A 17,902-nucleotide genomic window follows, 5' to 3' on the forward strand; every position below is an offset into this window, starting at 1 on the left:
CCCCTCCTTTCTGTGACTAATGATTTGATGCCATTTTTGCAAATGGAGTTTTAGAAATATATAATTTGCGAAAAGTAAAAAAAAAAAAAAAAAAAAAAAAAAACTTAAGCATAAGTTAATGGGCATTTTGGGGGCCCCTAGGTAGCTCGGGGCCCAAGGCAATTGCCGACCTTTGCCTAATGGTAAAGTCCGCCCCTGTTGATGGACATACATTTTTTAATGCTGATGGGGAGGACTTACAGCTGCAACATCTCATAATGTCCCATAACTGAGCAGCGTATCACTGAGAAACGTCCTGCGTTCGGGTTGAATAACTTGTTCCTCCAATGTATCATCATCGGACTTGCTCTCGGACTGGCTTTGGACGCTCGGACTGTTGCCTTGGCTTTGGCTTGCTTAGTTGGGGATTTTTACAATATTCAACGATATTATTAATTAGGGTGGACAATGATGCAATTTTCTTCTAGAAACAAACTTTGTTGTATTATTTTCATTTTATCAATGTAAAGCTGCTTTGATACAATCTGTATTGTAAAAAGGGCTATATAAATAAAGGTGACTTGACTTGACTTGACTGATATGGTAAAACTGACATCATCTCTATGGTTTTTACAGTGCAATCACTGAGCAGGAAGCCTCTGGGTGGAGCTATAATTCAGCTATGGCAATGGGCATTTAGCTTCGGACACAAGCTGTAAGAAGTAGACCAATCACCACAGACTGAGCCATCTGGCCAATCAGAGCAGATAAACTCATGGAAACGAGGGATTAAGAGAGACTGATTAATCTGATGAGTTGTTTGGGAATCATTGAAAAATGTGGGGATGTGCAATGAATATTATGAGAAAATGAAAGTGTTTTTTGATCTTTGATTCGTGTAAAGCTGTTCTAAAACGAGAAGACGCTACAAGTAATGTGAAGTTCAGGCAGTAACAGAAAACAGCAAAGATTAAAAGATTGAGAATAAGAATCCGTATCAGTATCACTAAAAAACGAGAATTGTTAACAATTATTTCACGTCCACACAGCTAACATATTTCCCTGTTGTAGTTTATCCATGTTGTGTACACGAAATAGACACTGCCTTCCTGTACTTTTACAGTACTTGCATGTTTATTCATTGACACGTCTCCGTTGTTTTCTCTCTTTCTCTTGCTGGCACAGCCGTCAGCGTTGTTGATAGAGATGAGGACTTTGAAAAAGCCTTTGACATGCGTTTCTGACGCGGAAAGCTGATCCTCGCTGTCCCTGTGCATATTTTGGCACTCGAACTGAGTGAGGTTATTTTCCACCTGTAATTGTTCTGCGTGTTGTCACATTTTATTAACGTCAACACAACAAAAGATTTAATGGGCTATATAGCCTACTCATCACAGAACATGCAGGTAAAAAGGCACAGAATTTTTAATCATAGCATGTATTGTACATATATATATATATATATGTGACCCTGGATCACAAAACCAGTCTTATGTTGCACGTGTGTGGCAATAGCCAACAAAACATTGTATGGGTCAAAATGATAGATTTTTCTTTTATGTCAAAAATCATTAGGATATTAAGTAGGCCTAAAGATCATGTTCCATGAAGATATTTTGTAAATTTTCCACCTTAAATATATAAAACATTTATTTTTGTGAATGGATGCAGCACTATCGCCAATAGAAATGGACAACTTTGAAGGCGATTTTCTCAATATTTCGATTTTTTGCACCCGCAGATTCCAGATTTTCAAATAGTTGTATCTCGGCCAAATATTGTCCTATCATAACAAACCATACATCAAAGGAAAGATTATGTATTCAGCTTTCAGATGATGTATAAATCTCAATTTAAAAAAAATTACACATAAGACTGGTTTTATATAATATTTGTGTTTGACATTCTTTTTAAAGGACAAGTTCGGTATTTTACACTTAAAGCCCTGTTTACAGATCGTTTGTGATGTTTGTGACTGGTCAGTGGCTGTCAAATGTTTTTACAGGGGGAACGTCTGTATGGGGGAAACTGTTGCTGATTGTATTTTCCTTTAATTGTTGTCTCTCTTTTCTTCTCCTTCTCCTCCTCCTCCAGTGTCAGTGTCTCTGATAGTGTTGATCTCTGCTGCTGCTGCTGCTGGATCTCTGTTGATTGTAGCTGCAGTCATTGGGCTCTTCTATATCTGCAGGAAAAAATTAGGTAACGAGATCAAACAATTAATGCAATTAACAATTAATTTATGTTGAAATATGTATCTTTTATAATGCCAATTTCAATAGATTGAATGTTGTTTTTAACTTGTATGCATTATGTTATTGTTTATGCAGTTCAGACCCAGGAGAAAGACATGAATGATTCTGCATTGTATAAACCAAAAAGACGAAAAAAGGTAAGACCATTCATGACTTTGTTGCAAGAAGTTCCAAATTTTGTAATCAATATGCATCAGACGGTCAGTAAACAGATGCATTGTATTTTTCCTCAAAAACAATAAAATATGATTATATTCAATGATTAGTTCATCCAAAAAAAAAAAAAAAAAAAAAAAAGTCTTAAATTTACTCACCGCACTGTCACTGTTATTAGATTATTTTAGAAAGTATGTCAGCCTCAGTCACCATTCACTTTAATTGAATATTTTTAAAGTGAACTGCCTCTGCCTCGTTTCCATTACCCTTCAAATTGCGAATTGAAAATACGCACAATGGAAACACGTCAATTCGCAAAAACTCCCGTTTTTCGCCAACAAGTTTTTACGCTCTCATGAGATGGTTTTTCAGGCGATTCGAAAAAGGAATATTTCGCAAAACTGCAATGGAAACAGTTTTTGCGCATTTACAGTCACCTGACTTAGAAGACGCGGTGTGTTTGAGGTCCATGTATGCAAATAATACTCATTTGATATTATTTTATTATAACATTTAATAGGCTATATTTAGAAGACGCTTTTTTGCAAAAAAGGAACAAAGCTGAATGTGGAGCGCGCACTGAATGGCACGGAGGCGCAGGCGCGAACACTTGCATTTTCCTATCAACAGTGGAAACAACTTAAAATAGGCTACTCTATCATTTCTGGTCATACAGAAAATAATAATACATTATTCTCAACTACTTTTATTTGTGTAAACTCACAATAACAATAAAACGTGTACAAAAGGCTAAGCTTTAATGACGCTGGTGCCATCTGCTGGACATTTAATTTGTTGCACTTTAGGATATTATTTCTGAATCACCTGACTATCATTCCTGTAATTTCATTGGTTTAGATCGGGAGAACTGAATGTCAATAAAAATGTGTTCATGCCCAGACATGTAATGTTGCTAAATCCCGCGGTAGAGGTGGGCGATACTCCAAATTTCGGTATCGATCCGATACCAAGTAAATACAGGGCCAGTATCGCCGATATCGATACCGATACCAATACTTTTTCGTTTTAAAAGCATGCACTTGAACTTATGCACTTTCCTGTGCTAGAGCAGTGTGTCATGATTTATGAGGTGAATGCATCATTAATATGCTAAATCTGAATACGCTTTCATGACTACTAAATATTTTGTGATTTGTGCTCTCAACTCGCCTGTAATTATTAGTCAGTGACTTTTACAAAACTACCCTAATTATAGTAAAAGTACTATTGTACACTAGCCTACAGTTTAAAAGTTTGGGGTCTGTAAGATTTTTTATTCTCTTCTGCATTTATTTGATCAAAAATACAGTAAAAACTGTAATATTACAATTTAACATAGGCTATCTGTTTTCTATGTCATACTAAACTGTAATTTATTCAAGTGATCAAAGCTGAATTTTCGGCATCATTACTCCAGTCATGGTGATAATTCATTTTAATATGCTGATTTACAGCTCAGGAAACATTTCTTATTATTATCAATGTTGAAAACAGTTTCATTTTTTTGTGGAAACCATGATGCAGAATTATTTGATGAACAAAGTTGAAAGAAAAGCATTTATGAAGTAGTTTTTTTTTAACAGTGAAAATCCCTTGACTGTCACTTTTGATCAATTGAATGCATTGATCCTTGTTGAATAAAAATATTAATTTCATTAAAAAAATCTTACTGACGTCAACATTTTGAACCGTTATATACACTTTTGCTTTGTTTATTAAAAAAAAATACCCGATTGTTTCTCTGTCATCTAAGCAAGGCTTTGTTTCCCAAACGCACTGGTCCTGTGAGCTCAGCGAAGCACCAGCATCGAACGCTCTGTGATTGATTGGTTTCGTCTTGTATCCAGATGACTAGGAGAAAAAGTTCTAGCCTACACAATTATCCGCTAACATTCGCTTATTTTTCCACTTAGAAGCTTATTTTACGCACTGAATTGCGTGCTAAATTAATAAAAATTACTGGTAAAAAAAAACACACATTTGGATCGATATTTTTATGTGAGGATCGATCCTTTTCGATACCACGTCAGTATCGATATATCGATACTCAAGGATCGATCTGCCCACCTCTATCCCGCGGCAGTTTTGTAGAAACATATATGTCACAGTCCTTATGAACATTCGACCAGAGAAATGAAAATAATGTTGTTATTGTTAATGTTTGTTCCAAATGACTTGGAGATGAGGAACACAAATGAAGATAGCAAAGGGGGACAACTGACCCCCAATTCACATTCATTTTATAGGCTACAAAAAGGTGCAATGAACAGTGTCATTGAACAGTGCTAAACATCTCCATTTGGGTTATGTTTGAAGTAAGTTGGCCTAACTGTTTTTTGGAGGGTGAAAAAACAACAAAAAACATGACAAATCTTTTTTTCTTTTTCTTTTTTCTTCAAAATCTCTTATGCTTTGTGTGCTGCACCTTGCCTTAAATGATTTCATTACAGCCATAACTTCGGTACCTGTCCCAGCACATCATGGCGCCCCAATAGGGCAGGCAAGCCAGGCAATTGCCTGGGGCCCCGCATTTTAAGGGGCCCCCGAGGGCTGATAATTCAAACAATCAGGAATGTTAATATAAAGACGCAGCAACATCTCTGCATCCCCCTTAGTGGGGCCCCTCTCTCGTTACGCTGGTTATGCGGTTACCAGCTCGCCTCAGCCGCCTTTTTCAAACTGGAGCAGCGCTTACTCGCAGCAGGTATGTAGAAAATGCATGATTTGATTTGTTAAACATGAAAATGACTTCTCCGTCTGGCATGGCCGCTCGCTCTAACCTTAACCTAGATAAATGTGCGCTATTATTAGGTGCAAATCCAAGTGTTTGTGCGGAATGTGGAGCGCGCACTGCATGACATTTTGGAGGCGCCGGCGACGTCACTTGGATTTTCCTATCAACAGTGGAAACAACTTAAAATACTCCATCATTTCTGTCCATACAGAAAAGAATAATGCATCTGTCGCAACTACTTTTATTTGTGTAAACTCACAATAACAATAAAACGTTGTGCTTTCGTAAAATAAAATAAAACAATCAGGGCGCGCTTTCATGGTCTCCGTTAACTGGAGCGCGTCTCAAAAATAAATAGAAACACAGCGTATACTAGCCTCAAATACATGAGAAATATATCTATATAAAGCTTGAGCGCGGAATAGGCTATTCCTCCATGCATCCAGTATTTAAGCAGAAATATATATATATATAGCCTATATATATATATATATATATATATATATATATATATATATATATATATATAATTATATATAATTTTTTTGGATAATATATCTTCATTACATAGCCTAGATATAATTGTACAAAATTAAAAAAGTAGCCTAGTCAAAACACAAAACATCTAACAGAACATATGTTGTTTAATTTTTACGACATTGTGTACTTATTTTTTAAATGAACGAAATATCAGTCTTCATCTTTATAACAGAAGACATAATACAATACAGCAATCTTCAAGATACAGTAAATCTTCAAACTAATTTTGCCTGGGGCCCCCACTCAGTGTTGGTTTGCCTGTTAGTTAGTAATACACTTTCAGCTAAAAGTGATTATAGAGATACCACCAGGGTATAATATTACACAAAAAATTGCATTCCCACTGTTCTCATTATAAGAAAAAATATGCAGCCAGAAGAGAGAAAGAAAAAAAAAACACTCCATCAGTTTTAATTTAATTAATTAATTATTTTATGTGTCATTTAATGGCAGAATAATATAACAAAAGATTGGAATAAATGTATACATTACATTTTACATAATTAAGAAAATATAAAAAAATTGAATTTTTGCTCGCGTGCTAAGCCCGCGAATCTGGCCGAGGGTATATAAGCGGCTGTCTCGGTGCTTATCGCGCGCATTGCTTCCGGATACAGAGATGTGAGTATTCAAGTAGCCTAGCCTATGTAACCAATTGATTTAAATTACATTTACAACTGAAAATATGAATTATAAAATCACAAATATGACAATTAACAATATGACCAGAGTAAATAATACAATTAAGTTATATGGGATAGCCTGATGAGCCTGTGAGGGAATGTGAGCCTGATTGGTTTTCTCAACTAAGTTATTTTAACCACTAAAAATAAGTTATCTCATAAAAGTGAATATCAAGGAACATATTAAGATATGTAAAGGTTAATTGACTATCTTTTTCTTGTAAATGTACATCTTACAAGCGTCCTTATAGGCCTAACTTACAATCTTCCGTTAAATACCGTTAGATGTATGACGTCATTTGAGAGACGCGCTCGCGCTCTTTTAGTTAGAGTTTGTTTGCCATGTTAACGTTACTTTGGAGGAACAGTATTATTATTAGTAGGCTAGTAGTAGGGTTTCCAAGGGTCACAATCCTACAGATTTTAGGTTAGGCTAGGAAGCGATAGGTTAGGCTACTATAGGAAGCGATTGGCAGGAGAGTTTGATCAGGTTTGGAGCAAAACTCAGCAGGACTGATCGATTTTGTCCCCACCACTTTTTGAAACATCTTGCGGCAAGGATGTACCTAATAAAAATAAATAAAACATATCCATTTAACCAGCGGAGTTTTTTAAATCAAGAGTGCTCCTTGCCTGCTATAAGTGGCGCGCGGATACAGTGTTCTCAGTTGTGACTCGCGCACAGTCCACACGGACACGCGCTTTAACGACGTTGCGGAGTCTTTCTATTTGTTCTGGTGAAATCACAAAACAAAACTCACACAAACGTGTCCCTGCTTGACATACAACCACTGATGAACATATTCGGTTTTGAAGACAGAAAAAAAAAACTATTCGAGTGCGGATGAACCCAGAATTTCTGACTCGCTTGCAAAAATTCTTCTCACATAGCCCATGAAAGCACACAAACTACTTTTACAGTGAACATGTGGAGAAGCAATGCATTTATTTACATGAAAATGCTCGATACTAACAATGCTAATTACTAGCAACAAATTAAAATCCAATGTATTTATTGGCATAATGCAGCATACATGAAACTTAAGGACTGTTACCAGGTTTGATAAATATATATTTTTCACTTCTTTGTTTTATTAGATTTTGGATTGTCTTCCTCTGCCTCATCAGTTTTAATTTCACGGTAAGTAGGCTATACTATTACTTAGCTGCTCTTAAATGTGTTGTCAGTAATATATGTTGTATATTTTATTTTTAAACTTACATTGAATATTTATATTTGGTCTTTTTTTTTTTTTTTGTGATGAGACAACTATCCATAGGATATTCACGTAGATTCAGAAATTAAGAGAACACTGCAAAGTTATTTATAGGTATGCTTTTGAGTAAAAATAATATTTTATTTTATTTTATTCTAAGCTACTGAAAACATTTCTCCCAAATTCCAAATAATCAAATTGTCATTTAGATACATTTTTTTTGCAGAAAATTGCAAACAAATATGCAGTGTTTTCAGATCTCAAATAATGCAAACAAAACAAATTCAACCCTAACCCTTACCCTTTTTTAAACTAGACAATACTAATGTTTTAACTTACAGTTCAGAAATCAATATTTTGTGGAATTCATCCCAGCTCATCCCAAACCTGCGTCCAAGCCCTCCACAGACTATCATCAAGACCTCACTTCAGCCCGTGAGCTCGCTCAGAGTCCGCTCCAGCCCATGAGCTCGCTCCAGCCCGTTAGCTCGCTCCAGAGTCCGCTCCAGCCCGTGAGCTCGCTCCAGCCCATGAGCTCGCTCCAGCCCATGAGCTCGCTCCAGCCCGTGAGCTCGCTCCAGCCCGTGAGCTCGCTCCAGAGTCCGCTCCAGCCCGTGAGCTCGCTCCAGAGTCCGCTCCAGCCCGTGAGCTCGCTCCAGCCCGTTAGCTCGCTCCAGAGTCAGCTCCAGCCCATGAGCACATAGTTCCACCACTCTGTTATATTTTCAAAGTTACAATGACTTATTAGTAAAGTTTTATTTCTGTCAAATGAGGGATATATAGTTTTTAATATCTGTGTTGTGAAAATTTAGGATGCAATTTTATTTTATTTGTTAAGAAATCACTAAAATGTGTTCATTATGCATTTTAAAGTATTTATTTGTAGATGTAACTACAAGACAGTAGCAGTCAAATAGTAACAGTCAAAATAAATGGGAACCATCCCCCCTCCATCCCACACAGAAATCATACTGTTAATATTTAGTTCTTTCATTTTCATGGACTTTTTGTATTCATGAGTTTCATGTACGATATCACGATTTTTGATTGTCGACAATTAAAATGTATCGGGCAATTCCATGCAAATGTCATCCATACCATGAAAAAATAAAGTTTTTACCTAAAGATCAAAACCCTTTTTAAGTTGTCCATTTAGGTGTGCAATATACTGTATTGTGCTGTATCAGAAATGAAGAAAATTATGAGGTCACAACGCTTCAGTGCACTGTCACGTCCATGGCATTTTAAAGATAACGTTTATAACAATTATAAATACAAATAACATGAAACTTTATATGCAAAGCTAAATTACGCTTATGTTTATTAGGATCGACATTTAATCCAACTGCTTTGCTCTGAACAACCATAATAATGTGTTACGGACGCTTCAAATTAATGCATGACTACGGATTACATAAGTAGAGAGTTTCCTGTTTTGAATAGTTTTGTTTAAAAGTAGACATTTCATATGCTTTTCAAGTATTTCAAGTAACTTTCTATATAGCTATATGTAGTAATAGGGCTATTATAATAGGGACCGTGAGCTCAATAATAATAAAATGTTGATAATAATCATAAATATTTGTTGAGCATCAAATCATCATATTAGAATGATTTCTAAATGATCATGTAATGAAGACTGGAGTACTGATGCTGAAAATTCAGCTTTAATCACAGAAATAAATTATATTTTATTGTATTATCATGTTCAAATGCACCTTTCACACGGACGTGATAACATAATCAGACCGTATTTGCTTTCAATTCGATTTTTTCCGTTTACACGTGGACATGAGGCTGTACGCTGTTTTTCAGTTTGTGGGCTAATTAATGCCATAATAGTAATAAAAAATAAATTAGATTTACACAACAAACAAATCCTATTTTTTTCAAGACAAGCTTTTTTACTCTGAGTGAATGACCGAGTTACTTGTCCGAAGGACAAACACATGACAAAGCTTAATGACAAGCCCAGCGGTCTGTACACTCTAAACAATGCTGGGTTGTCTTAACCCAATTTTGAGTCAAATATGGACAAACCCAAACGGTGGGTTAAATTTTTTTAATTTAATGTAACCCAACGGCTGGATTAGTCCATATTTGACCCATAGTTGGGTTGAAACAACCTAGCATTTTTTAGAGTCTACACTTAAAAGGATAGTTCACCCAAAAATGAAAACTGTCATCATTTATTTTTTCTACAGACATCTGTAGCATTGTTAAAATGGCCTCAGATTATCTTAAAAACTGGAGGAAGGTCAATTCTATGGTAAAGAAGCTAGCTGAGGATGACAGGGAAGAAGAGTTCATGGATGACATGTCCTATCTGGATTATGACGAGTTTGATGCTGTGGATGATGGCAGGGATCGAGAAAGATACAGTGTTGAAGGTCCAGACACAGAAGATGAAGTAATGGAGGAGGCACCTGAAATAGCTGGTGACCTAGATGAAAACAGATTGGACCTATGTAATGACTTGGCAGATTGGGCAGTGACCAATAATCAATCACACAAATCACTCAATGACTTGCTCCAAGTTCTACGTAATCATGGACACAATGACCTGCCTAAGGACTCACGGACACTTCTTTGTACTCCAAAAGTAGTGGAACGCCAGGCAAGATGTAACGGCGAATACATCTATTATGGTTTGGAAACTGGTATACGGTGCATACTTCTTCAGTGCCCAGCTTCACCAGATCACATTGCTGTCACCATTAATGTTGATGGTGTGCCATTATTCAGATCTAGTGCTGCTCAATTCTGGCCCATGCTGGCAAAGGTTGATGGATTTGAGCCTTTTATCATCTGCCTGTTTAGTGGCATGACAAAACCTGCACCATTGGAAGACTATGTCCAAGACCTGGTAGAAGAAATTAAGAGGCTCAGGGAAAATGGAATTCAACACAATGGAAATGTCATACAGGTTCACATAAAAGCCTTTATCTGTGATGCTCCAGCAAGAGCTTTCTTGAAAAACATAATCTACCACACTGGATACCACAGCTGTGAGAGGTGTGAAGAGGAGGGTGAATGGTTGGGTAAAATAGTGTTCAACAGCAAGGATACATCCCCTAGCAGGACAGATGAAAAGTTCAGCCAGATGGCCTACAGAGCAAAACACCAGAATGGGGAGACACCACTGATCAGAGCAGGCATTCCATGTGTTGGCTCTTTTGTTCTTGATTACATGCACCTTGTTTGTCTTGGGGTTGTGAGGCGCATCCTGTACTACCTGTGCAGGATCCCCAATCCTCGTAGACTCTCTCCGAGACAGAGAGCTGAACTCTCCAGTGAACTCATTAAGCTGAGGAACTCAATGCCCAGTGAGATGGCAAGGAAACCCAGATCCCTTCAGGAGTTGGATAGATGGAAAGCCACCGAGTTCCGGCAGTTCCTGCTGTACACTGGACCAGTGATACTCCATGGAATTGTGGACCAGGATTTATACCACCACTTCCTTTGCCTGACGATTGGAATGTCGATCCTTCTTTCTGCAGATCGTGAGCGGAGAAACCACTTTCTACCATATGCAGCAGACCTCCTTAATCACTTTGTCATCAATAGTGCTGAGGTCTATGGAAATAAATTCACTGTCTACAATGTGCATAACGTAAAACACCTCCATGAAGATGTTGCACATTTTGATTGTTCGTTAAATGAAATATCTGCTTTCCCTTTTGAGAACCATCTGAAAACCATCAAGAAGCTTGTCAAGACCAGCCATAACCCTTTGGTGCAAGTGGCAAAGCGTATGGCAGAGAAGGAGCGTACACAAAAAAATACGAAACAGAAGCAAACTCGCATGCAGCCAGTGTCAGCAAAGCAGAGGGACAGCTGTTTTTTGCTCAAAGATGGTAGCGTAGCTTTTGTAACTGAAGAAAAAACAGATGGCAAATTAGTTTGCAGTGTCATCCCAGATCACCAGACCTCCAACCTATTTGAAAAGCCTTGCCAGTCTAAACTCCTAGACATTGCTTTTGTCAGCAGTACCTACAGCACAGCTAAAACACAACTACTACAAAGCCAGGACTTGAAAACAAAAGCTGTATGTCTACCACACTGTGGAGGATATGCCATCTTCCCTTTGTTGCATGAAATATAATGAAAAATGAAGCATTCTTTTTTTTTTTTTTTTAGTTGCCCTTTTGTAGTTTCAGACATGGTTTTTGCAAGGGCTGTTTGGATTGAGGGTGACAAACATTTTGAGGGTGTCATCCCAAAAAACTGGATCCTTGAAGATGAGAAGATTGTGAGATGGCCAAAGACCCAGGTGCAGTCAGCCCATAAAAAAAAGTTAAACCCCATGGAGGACTGGCTCACTTTCCTGCTGGTGAAAATAAAAATGACATCAGGTACAAATACACATAATGACCTACTGAATTTGGTGTTGTTATTATTTCTCTGCGTTATTTACATACAGGTTACTGTACATTTCTATTTAACTTGGTGATTTATTTTGTAGAAAACGAGAAAGACTGTGAGCTTTATGATTACACGTCATCAGCCCAAACTGACCACGAAAATATCACCAATATGCCATATAAAAAGAGAGTTGTAAAAAAGAGGAAACATGACGATTATATGGAATGTAAGTGCATAATTGTTCTCCAAAATATTTTATACATACAGGGCTCGACATAACGCTTGTCTGCTTGTCCGGGAGTGGATTTTTTGAAGGGGCAAGTGGAAGAGAATTTTACATGCCCGACCAGACAAGTAGACTGGTATCGGTTTCCCGATCACGTTGTTTCTTAGCGCGCTATGAAACCTCTTAAGGTATAAATTAATTAAAGGTATACCATTAGGCGTGTTCCCCGAACTATACCTTAGTAAGCCGCTTCGACGTTACCCGGTGCTGTCCGTGGCGATGGTGCTGAATTGGTTGATATCATTGGGCTCGAGAATCAATTAGCCTATTCTCTCGTGCAGGGGCTGCTTCACTGAGTTATGCGAGAAAGCGCTGTTCTTTATAAAAGAAGCGCTTCAGAAATAGTTGAAATTGCATTATAGGACTCATGGGATATTATAAAAAATAATCCAAACTATAATAGCCTATAATAGCCTAGCCTACATATTTTAAAATTCTATCATAAATTGCTGCCTCAATAACCATTTTTACAATTTTTTACGTGCTTTCATCTCTTTCCCATTTTTTGTTCGCTGATGTGGAGCTGCGATGAAATAGTGAACGTTCTTGTAAATACTTTCCAGCATTTCAGTAATAAAAGTGTAGCCCTACATCATACGGTACTCGGTAGTGATCAAAAAGGATTTAAACAGTGAATTTTGAATCTCTTCTTGTAAACTCAGAGATGTGGATTCAGATTTGCAATTAAATTCCCACCAAAAAACTGACAACATTGTTTGTCAAAAAACAATTTGGCCAGGGATTTTTACGAGGGTTGCGTGAGAAAAAACACTGACATTATGGATTCGGGCGGCAATAAAATCACTTACCTGATTTACATTTACCTGTAAATGTTTAAAATACCGTACGAGCCCGCCCAGCCCATGATAAACAATTAGTGTCCGAATAGGACTTAACTGACAGTAGCTTTCATTGGCCTTTGAAAGCGCTCCGCGTTTTTAACACAGTAGGCCTACGGGTTAACATACTGTGGTAAAAATACCAAATGTGGAGTTCTTATATTTGTAGCCTATATATGAACATATTACATATTATTAGCATATGATAGGCTACAGTTAAGCAACATTACACGACCAAGGGCCGTTTTCCTGAATACCATCACGATTGAAAATGTGACTGATTTCGTAGAACAGTTCAATAAATAAGTAGGCCTACTTACTTTTTTGACGCAATATTGACTGCTTTTGTTCTATTTCAGCAGCGAAAAAAGTTCCAAACAGAGACCACAGTAGAACCAAACTGCACCTCACAGCAACACTCAACCAGAGGGTTTCATTGCTTAATGATTCAGCGTTTGAACGAATCGATTCAATAACCTATTCATAAACAATTGCCTCAATCTTGAATGAATCAGCCATTTGAACGAATATTGACCAACACACACACACACACACACACACACACACACACACACACACACACACACACACACACACACACACACACACACACACACACACACACACACACACACACACACACACACACAGCATTTCTTATTTGTATATGAAAAAATATATATATTTTGAACAATCGCAAAACTTTATTTAATGTCTTTGTAATTTTGCAGTGTAGGTATTGATTTAGGATTGATGAAGCATATATTTTACAACATTAGGGGAAAAATGTTTCCTGTTAAAGGTAAAAAAAAAAAAAAAAATGTCCTTGGGGTAAATATCACAAAGATGTAGATTTAATTTCTAGAACTCTAAGAATGTTGCTACAGAATAAATTATATTTTTCCCCAGACAAGCAACTTTTTACAAAGGGAATGACCAACTTACTTGTCCAAAGGACAAGCACGTCAAGGCTTAATGTCGAGCCCTTCATTTTGTTTTGTTTTTTTTTACTTGCAAAAACAAGGCTTACTGATGTAATAATTGCAGGGTCGTTTAACTCAGAAGATGATGTCTCAAAAGTCAAGAACAAGTCAAGTGAGGGCGAATACATTTCTCGAAACCTATTAGAAATAAGGATTTTCTATGTTATTTTAGTTTTGTTTAGTTTAGGTTTATCACAGCATAGTGATGTATAAATACCATTTTGACTGTTTCAGATAAGAATTTGCAGGCATTTCCAAAGCCTCCCGAACTCCTGAAAAACCGAACTCCTGCTACCATTGTCCACACCACTTCTGAAGGTAAATCAAGAGTGCTAGCTTAATCCAGTGAACAGAGAACAGTATTGCTTATTGTAGTGACAGTAAATAATCACATTATTTAAGTTCTCTGTATAATATAAAAGTAAAAAAATAAGTAATTTCAAATCACATCAGATTAAAAAGGTCCTGTTTGATAGTTTTTTTCTTCTTGCAGAATTATCCATGGATCAGAATGACCAGTTGACTCAGAGCCAACAGCTGCCAGATTCATCTTCAGAAGATGATGAAATTGAAATTCCAGGTAATGTTAAGCTTTGTGTGTAACAATCACTACACTTTTTGGATGGTTCTGATGGGATAAGCTATGGAAGTGAGCTAAGCAACATCACATGAAAAAGTGCTGTTATTCTGGAGATGATTATGATGTTAATTGTTTGTTTGCATATGTTGAAGATAACCCTAGTCCAATAAGGGAGCGATCAAACTCCTCCAGTCGATCACACCATGGAAGTGATAGAAGGCACTCCACTTCTACTTCTAGACATGGTAAGAAAATCAACTTGTTAGATAAAATTGTTGCAGAACCATTGGTACATAGTGTGTGTATAGCCTACCTATGCAGACGCCACTGCATAAAGGATATGCGCCTACATGTGGCAGACTGTCTTTATATCTGATTGAAAAAGGAGGATTTAAACTATGTAGTAACTCATAATGTATTAACAAACCATAATGTAAATCCAGTTCAAATGTATTATTATTATTTATTATACTACTATATAATGTTATTATAAGAATAATTGCACTGTAAATTGCAATTGTTTGTGTTACAGTGCATTCCACCCCAATAAGGGAGCGATCAAACTCATCCATTCAGTCACACCATAGAAGGCACTCCACTTCTACTCTTAGACATGGTAAGATAATCAAATCAAAATTTTGGCAAGAAATAGGAGTTTTTATTTTTATTTGTTTGACACTGTAATATTATTGTGCATGTCGTATAACACTGTATTATTATTATTTATTATACTACTATATAATGTTATTATAACAATAATTGCACTGTAAATGATAAACAACAAATGGGAACACCAATGTTCATATGTTTAAAAAAATATAATTATAACAATGTTGGAGAGTTTATATTGTACTACTTTTCTCATATTGTTAATGTCTTTATCATATGGGATTTTTTTCTTATTTCATAAACATAAACATTTCACGTTTGTGTTACAGTGCATTCCACCCCAATAAGGGAGCGATCAAACTCATCCATTCGATCACACCATAGAAGGCACTCCACTTCTACTTCTAGACATGGTAAGATAATCAAATCAAAATTGTTGGCAAGAAATACCTAAGTTCATAATTTTGAGCTCATAATGTAATTTTTAAAACATACCCACCAAAACACTGTCATAATGTCATAACTGTAACAGCCTTTTAAAAAATAATCAAAACATTGGTATTTCCTTACAGTATATTTAAATAAATAAATAAATCCAACTTTACACTACCAACGAAATGCATCATATTTAAATATTCATGCAATTATTAATTCTACTACTATTACTGTACATTACTCATATATACATTAGCCGAAAATCACTTGTAGGCTTTAGTTAAAAGAGAATTTTGAATGTTTGTTTTTATTAGACAACAAAAAGGCATACATAATGTCAAATGAAAAACAGTGCACAATACCAACACAGTGTACAAAGAAAAGTATATATTGTATAATATATATATATATATATATATACTTTATTCTTATTTCATAAACATAAACATTTTCCTGTCTTCCTGTAACACATTTCATGTTGGTGTTACAGTGCATTCCACCCCAATAAGGGAGCGATCAAACTCATCCAGTCGATCACATTCTACTTCTAGACATGGTAAGATATTTAACTTGTTAGATAAAATAGTTGGCAAGAAGTACCTTAGCATGCTGTGTGTGTGTGTGTGTGTGTGTGTGTGTGTGTGTGTGTGTGTGTGTGTGTGTGTGTGTGTGTGTGTGTGTGTGTGTGTGTGTGTGTGTGTGTGTGTGTGTGTGTGTGTGTGTGTGTGTGTGTGTGTGTGTAAATTACAGATACATTAGACCCAACAGAAGACTCTAGTCACTCAAGTGACACTACAGCTTCAGATGCTAATTGTGATTAGCTGAGTGATTAGCTAAATCATGCTAAGAACATGTTAAGAACTCTATAAAACTCCACCGTTACCATCTAGCAACACCATAGTGACCAGCCAGAACACCATAGTAACCACCTACACTCAAAAAAAATTTGTGTCTAAACATAAGATTTATGTATTTGAATTGCATGTAAAATTCCCATGCATTTGGATTACATAGTTGTAACATAAACCAATCAATACTCTGAATGTGATTTATATTTGTCAGTCATATGTAAATGAAACAGGTAAGATTTATGTAATTGTATTAATAAACTGAATGTGATTTATATTTGTCAGTCATATGTAAATGAAACAGGTAAGATTTATGTAATAGTACACAGAAAAACGCCCATGTTAAATTAACACTGCTCAGTGTTCATATGTGTGCACACTACAGAGTTAAAGCGGTGTTGAAGTTAATGAGATAATTAAGTGATGATTGAGCATTAATTATGAACACCTGTAGTTAACAAGCAGAATCACTGAAGGAAAGAGAAACACAAGAACTACAACTGACTTCAGCCACAGCCTTAGATGAAATCAACTGAAGAGAAAAGAAGACATTAAATCTGTGAAGATCTCAGCAGAGGAGGATTAAACAACTCCACAAACAGCATTACCAGCTTCACTTATTACTAACCAGACTGACTTTATTTCATTTCCGTTTGAATTAAATCAATAGTTGTATTTTAAAGTCACCATGATGGTGGTTAGTGTTTGCTTTAGTTGGGCTCTTGACCATTGACTCTTTAATATAAAATTTTCTCTGACTGCTATAATTATGAGTTTATAAAACACGTTTGTTGCAGTGAAAAAGCCAAGAGAAAAAAAGATCAGGTGATGTTGGCTGTTTATTGATGATGACAAAGTCATCATCATGTAATTGCCTCATTCGCTGATCTTGTTCAGTGTCTAATGCTTTTTAATATTGTTTTATTCATAACAGAAGCCATTTGATTTTACAGCATGAAATCTAACAGTGTTGTTTATCAAACAATATACTTTTTTTTTCTTCTTTTTTATAGTTAGTGCACAAAAACCTTTCATCTATGGCATTACTTAGACTCACACAGACATCAAGAAACAGCATATGAATCTCAACAATGGTGACAAAAGATACAAAAAATCCTGATGCATAATTTATTAATGCCGCAATGCATGCTGGGAGATATGGGTGAGTTTTGATTTGTGGTACCCAGCATGCACTGCAGTATGAATCATTTCATTGATTGTCACCATTGTTGAGAGTCATACACTGATTCTTGATGTCTAAGTAATAATGTAGAAGAGAAAGTTCAATGCACTAAAAGTTTTTAAAATTCTTTATATTATTTGATTAACTGTTGGATCTAATGCTGTCAGGTCACACAGCTACTATAATAAATAAAACAAAATCACATAACCCCAA

The 17,902-nt window shown here is 36.2% G+C and overlaps 1 protein-coding gene across 1 annotated transcript in view; it reads left to right on the forward strand.

Moving 5' to 3' along the window:
• LOC309476075 (uncharacterized protein) overlaps positions 1-17,902 on the forward strand; it is a 110,470-nt gene that overhangs the window by 87,898 nt on the left and 4,670 nt on the right. Inside the window, exons 6-13 of the mRNA XM_082139234.1 lie at positions 7,443-7,485; positions 11,716-11,916; positions 14,269-14,352; positions 14,528-14,614; positions 14,767-14,859; positions 15,147-15,230; positions 15,553-15,636; positions 16,149-16,214. Coding sequence (XP_081995360.1) covers positions 11,724-11,916; positions 14,269-14,352; positions 14,528-14,614; positions 14,767-14,859; positions 15,147-15,230; positions 15,553-15,636; positions 16,149-16,214 — 691 coding nt within the window. The 5' untranslated portion in view covers positions 7,443-7,485; positions 11,716-11,723. The remainder of the gene's footprint in view (positions 1-7,442; positions 7,486-11,715; positions 11,917-14,268; positions 14,353-14,527; positions 14,615-14,766; positions 14,860-15,146; positions 15,231-15,552; positions 15,637-16,148; positions 16,215-17,902) is intronic.

Source organism: Leuciscus leuciscus (assembly GCF_965113295.1).
Source record: "Leuciscus leuciscus genome assembly, chromosome: 15".
Classification (NCBI taxonomy): Eukaryota; Metazoa; Chordata; class Actinopteri; order Cypriniformes; family Leuciscidae; genus Leuciscus; species Leuciscus leuciscus.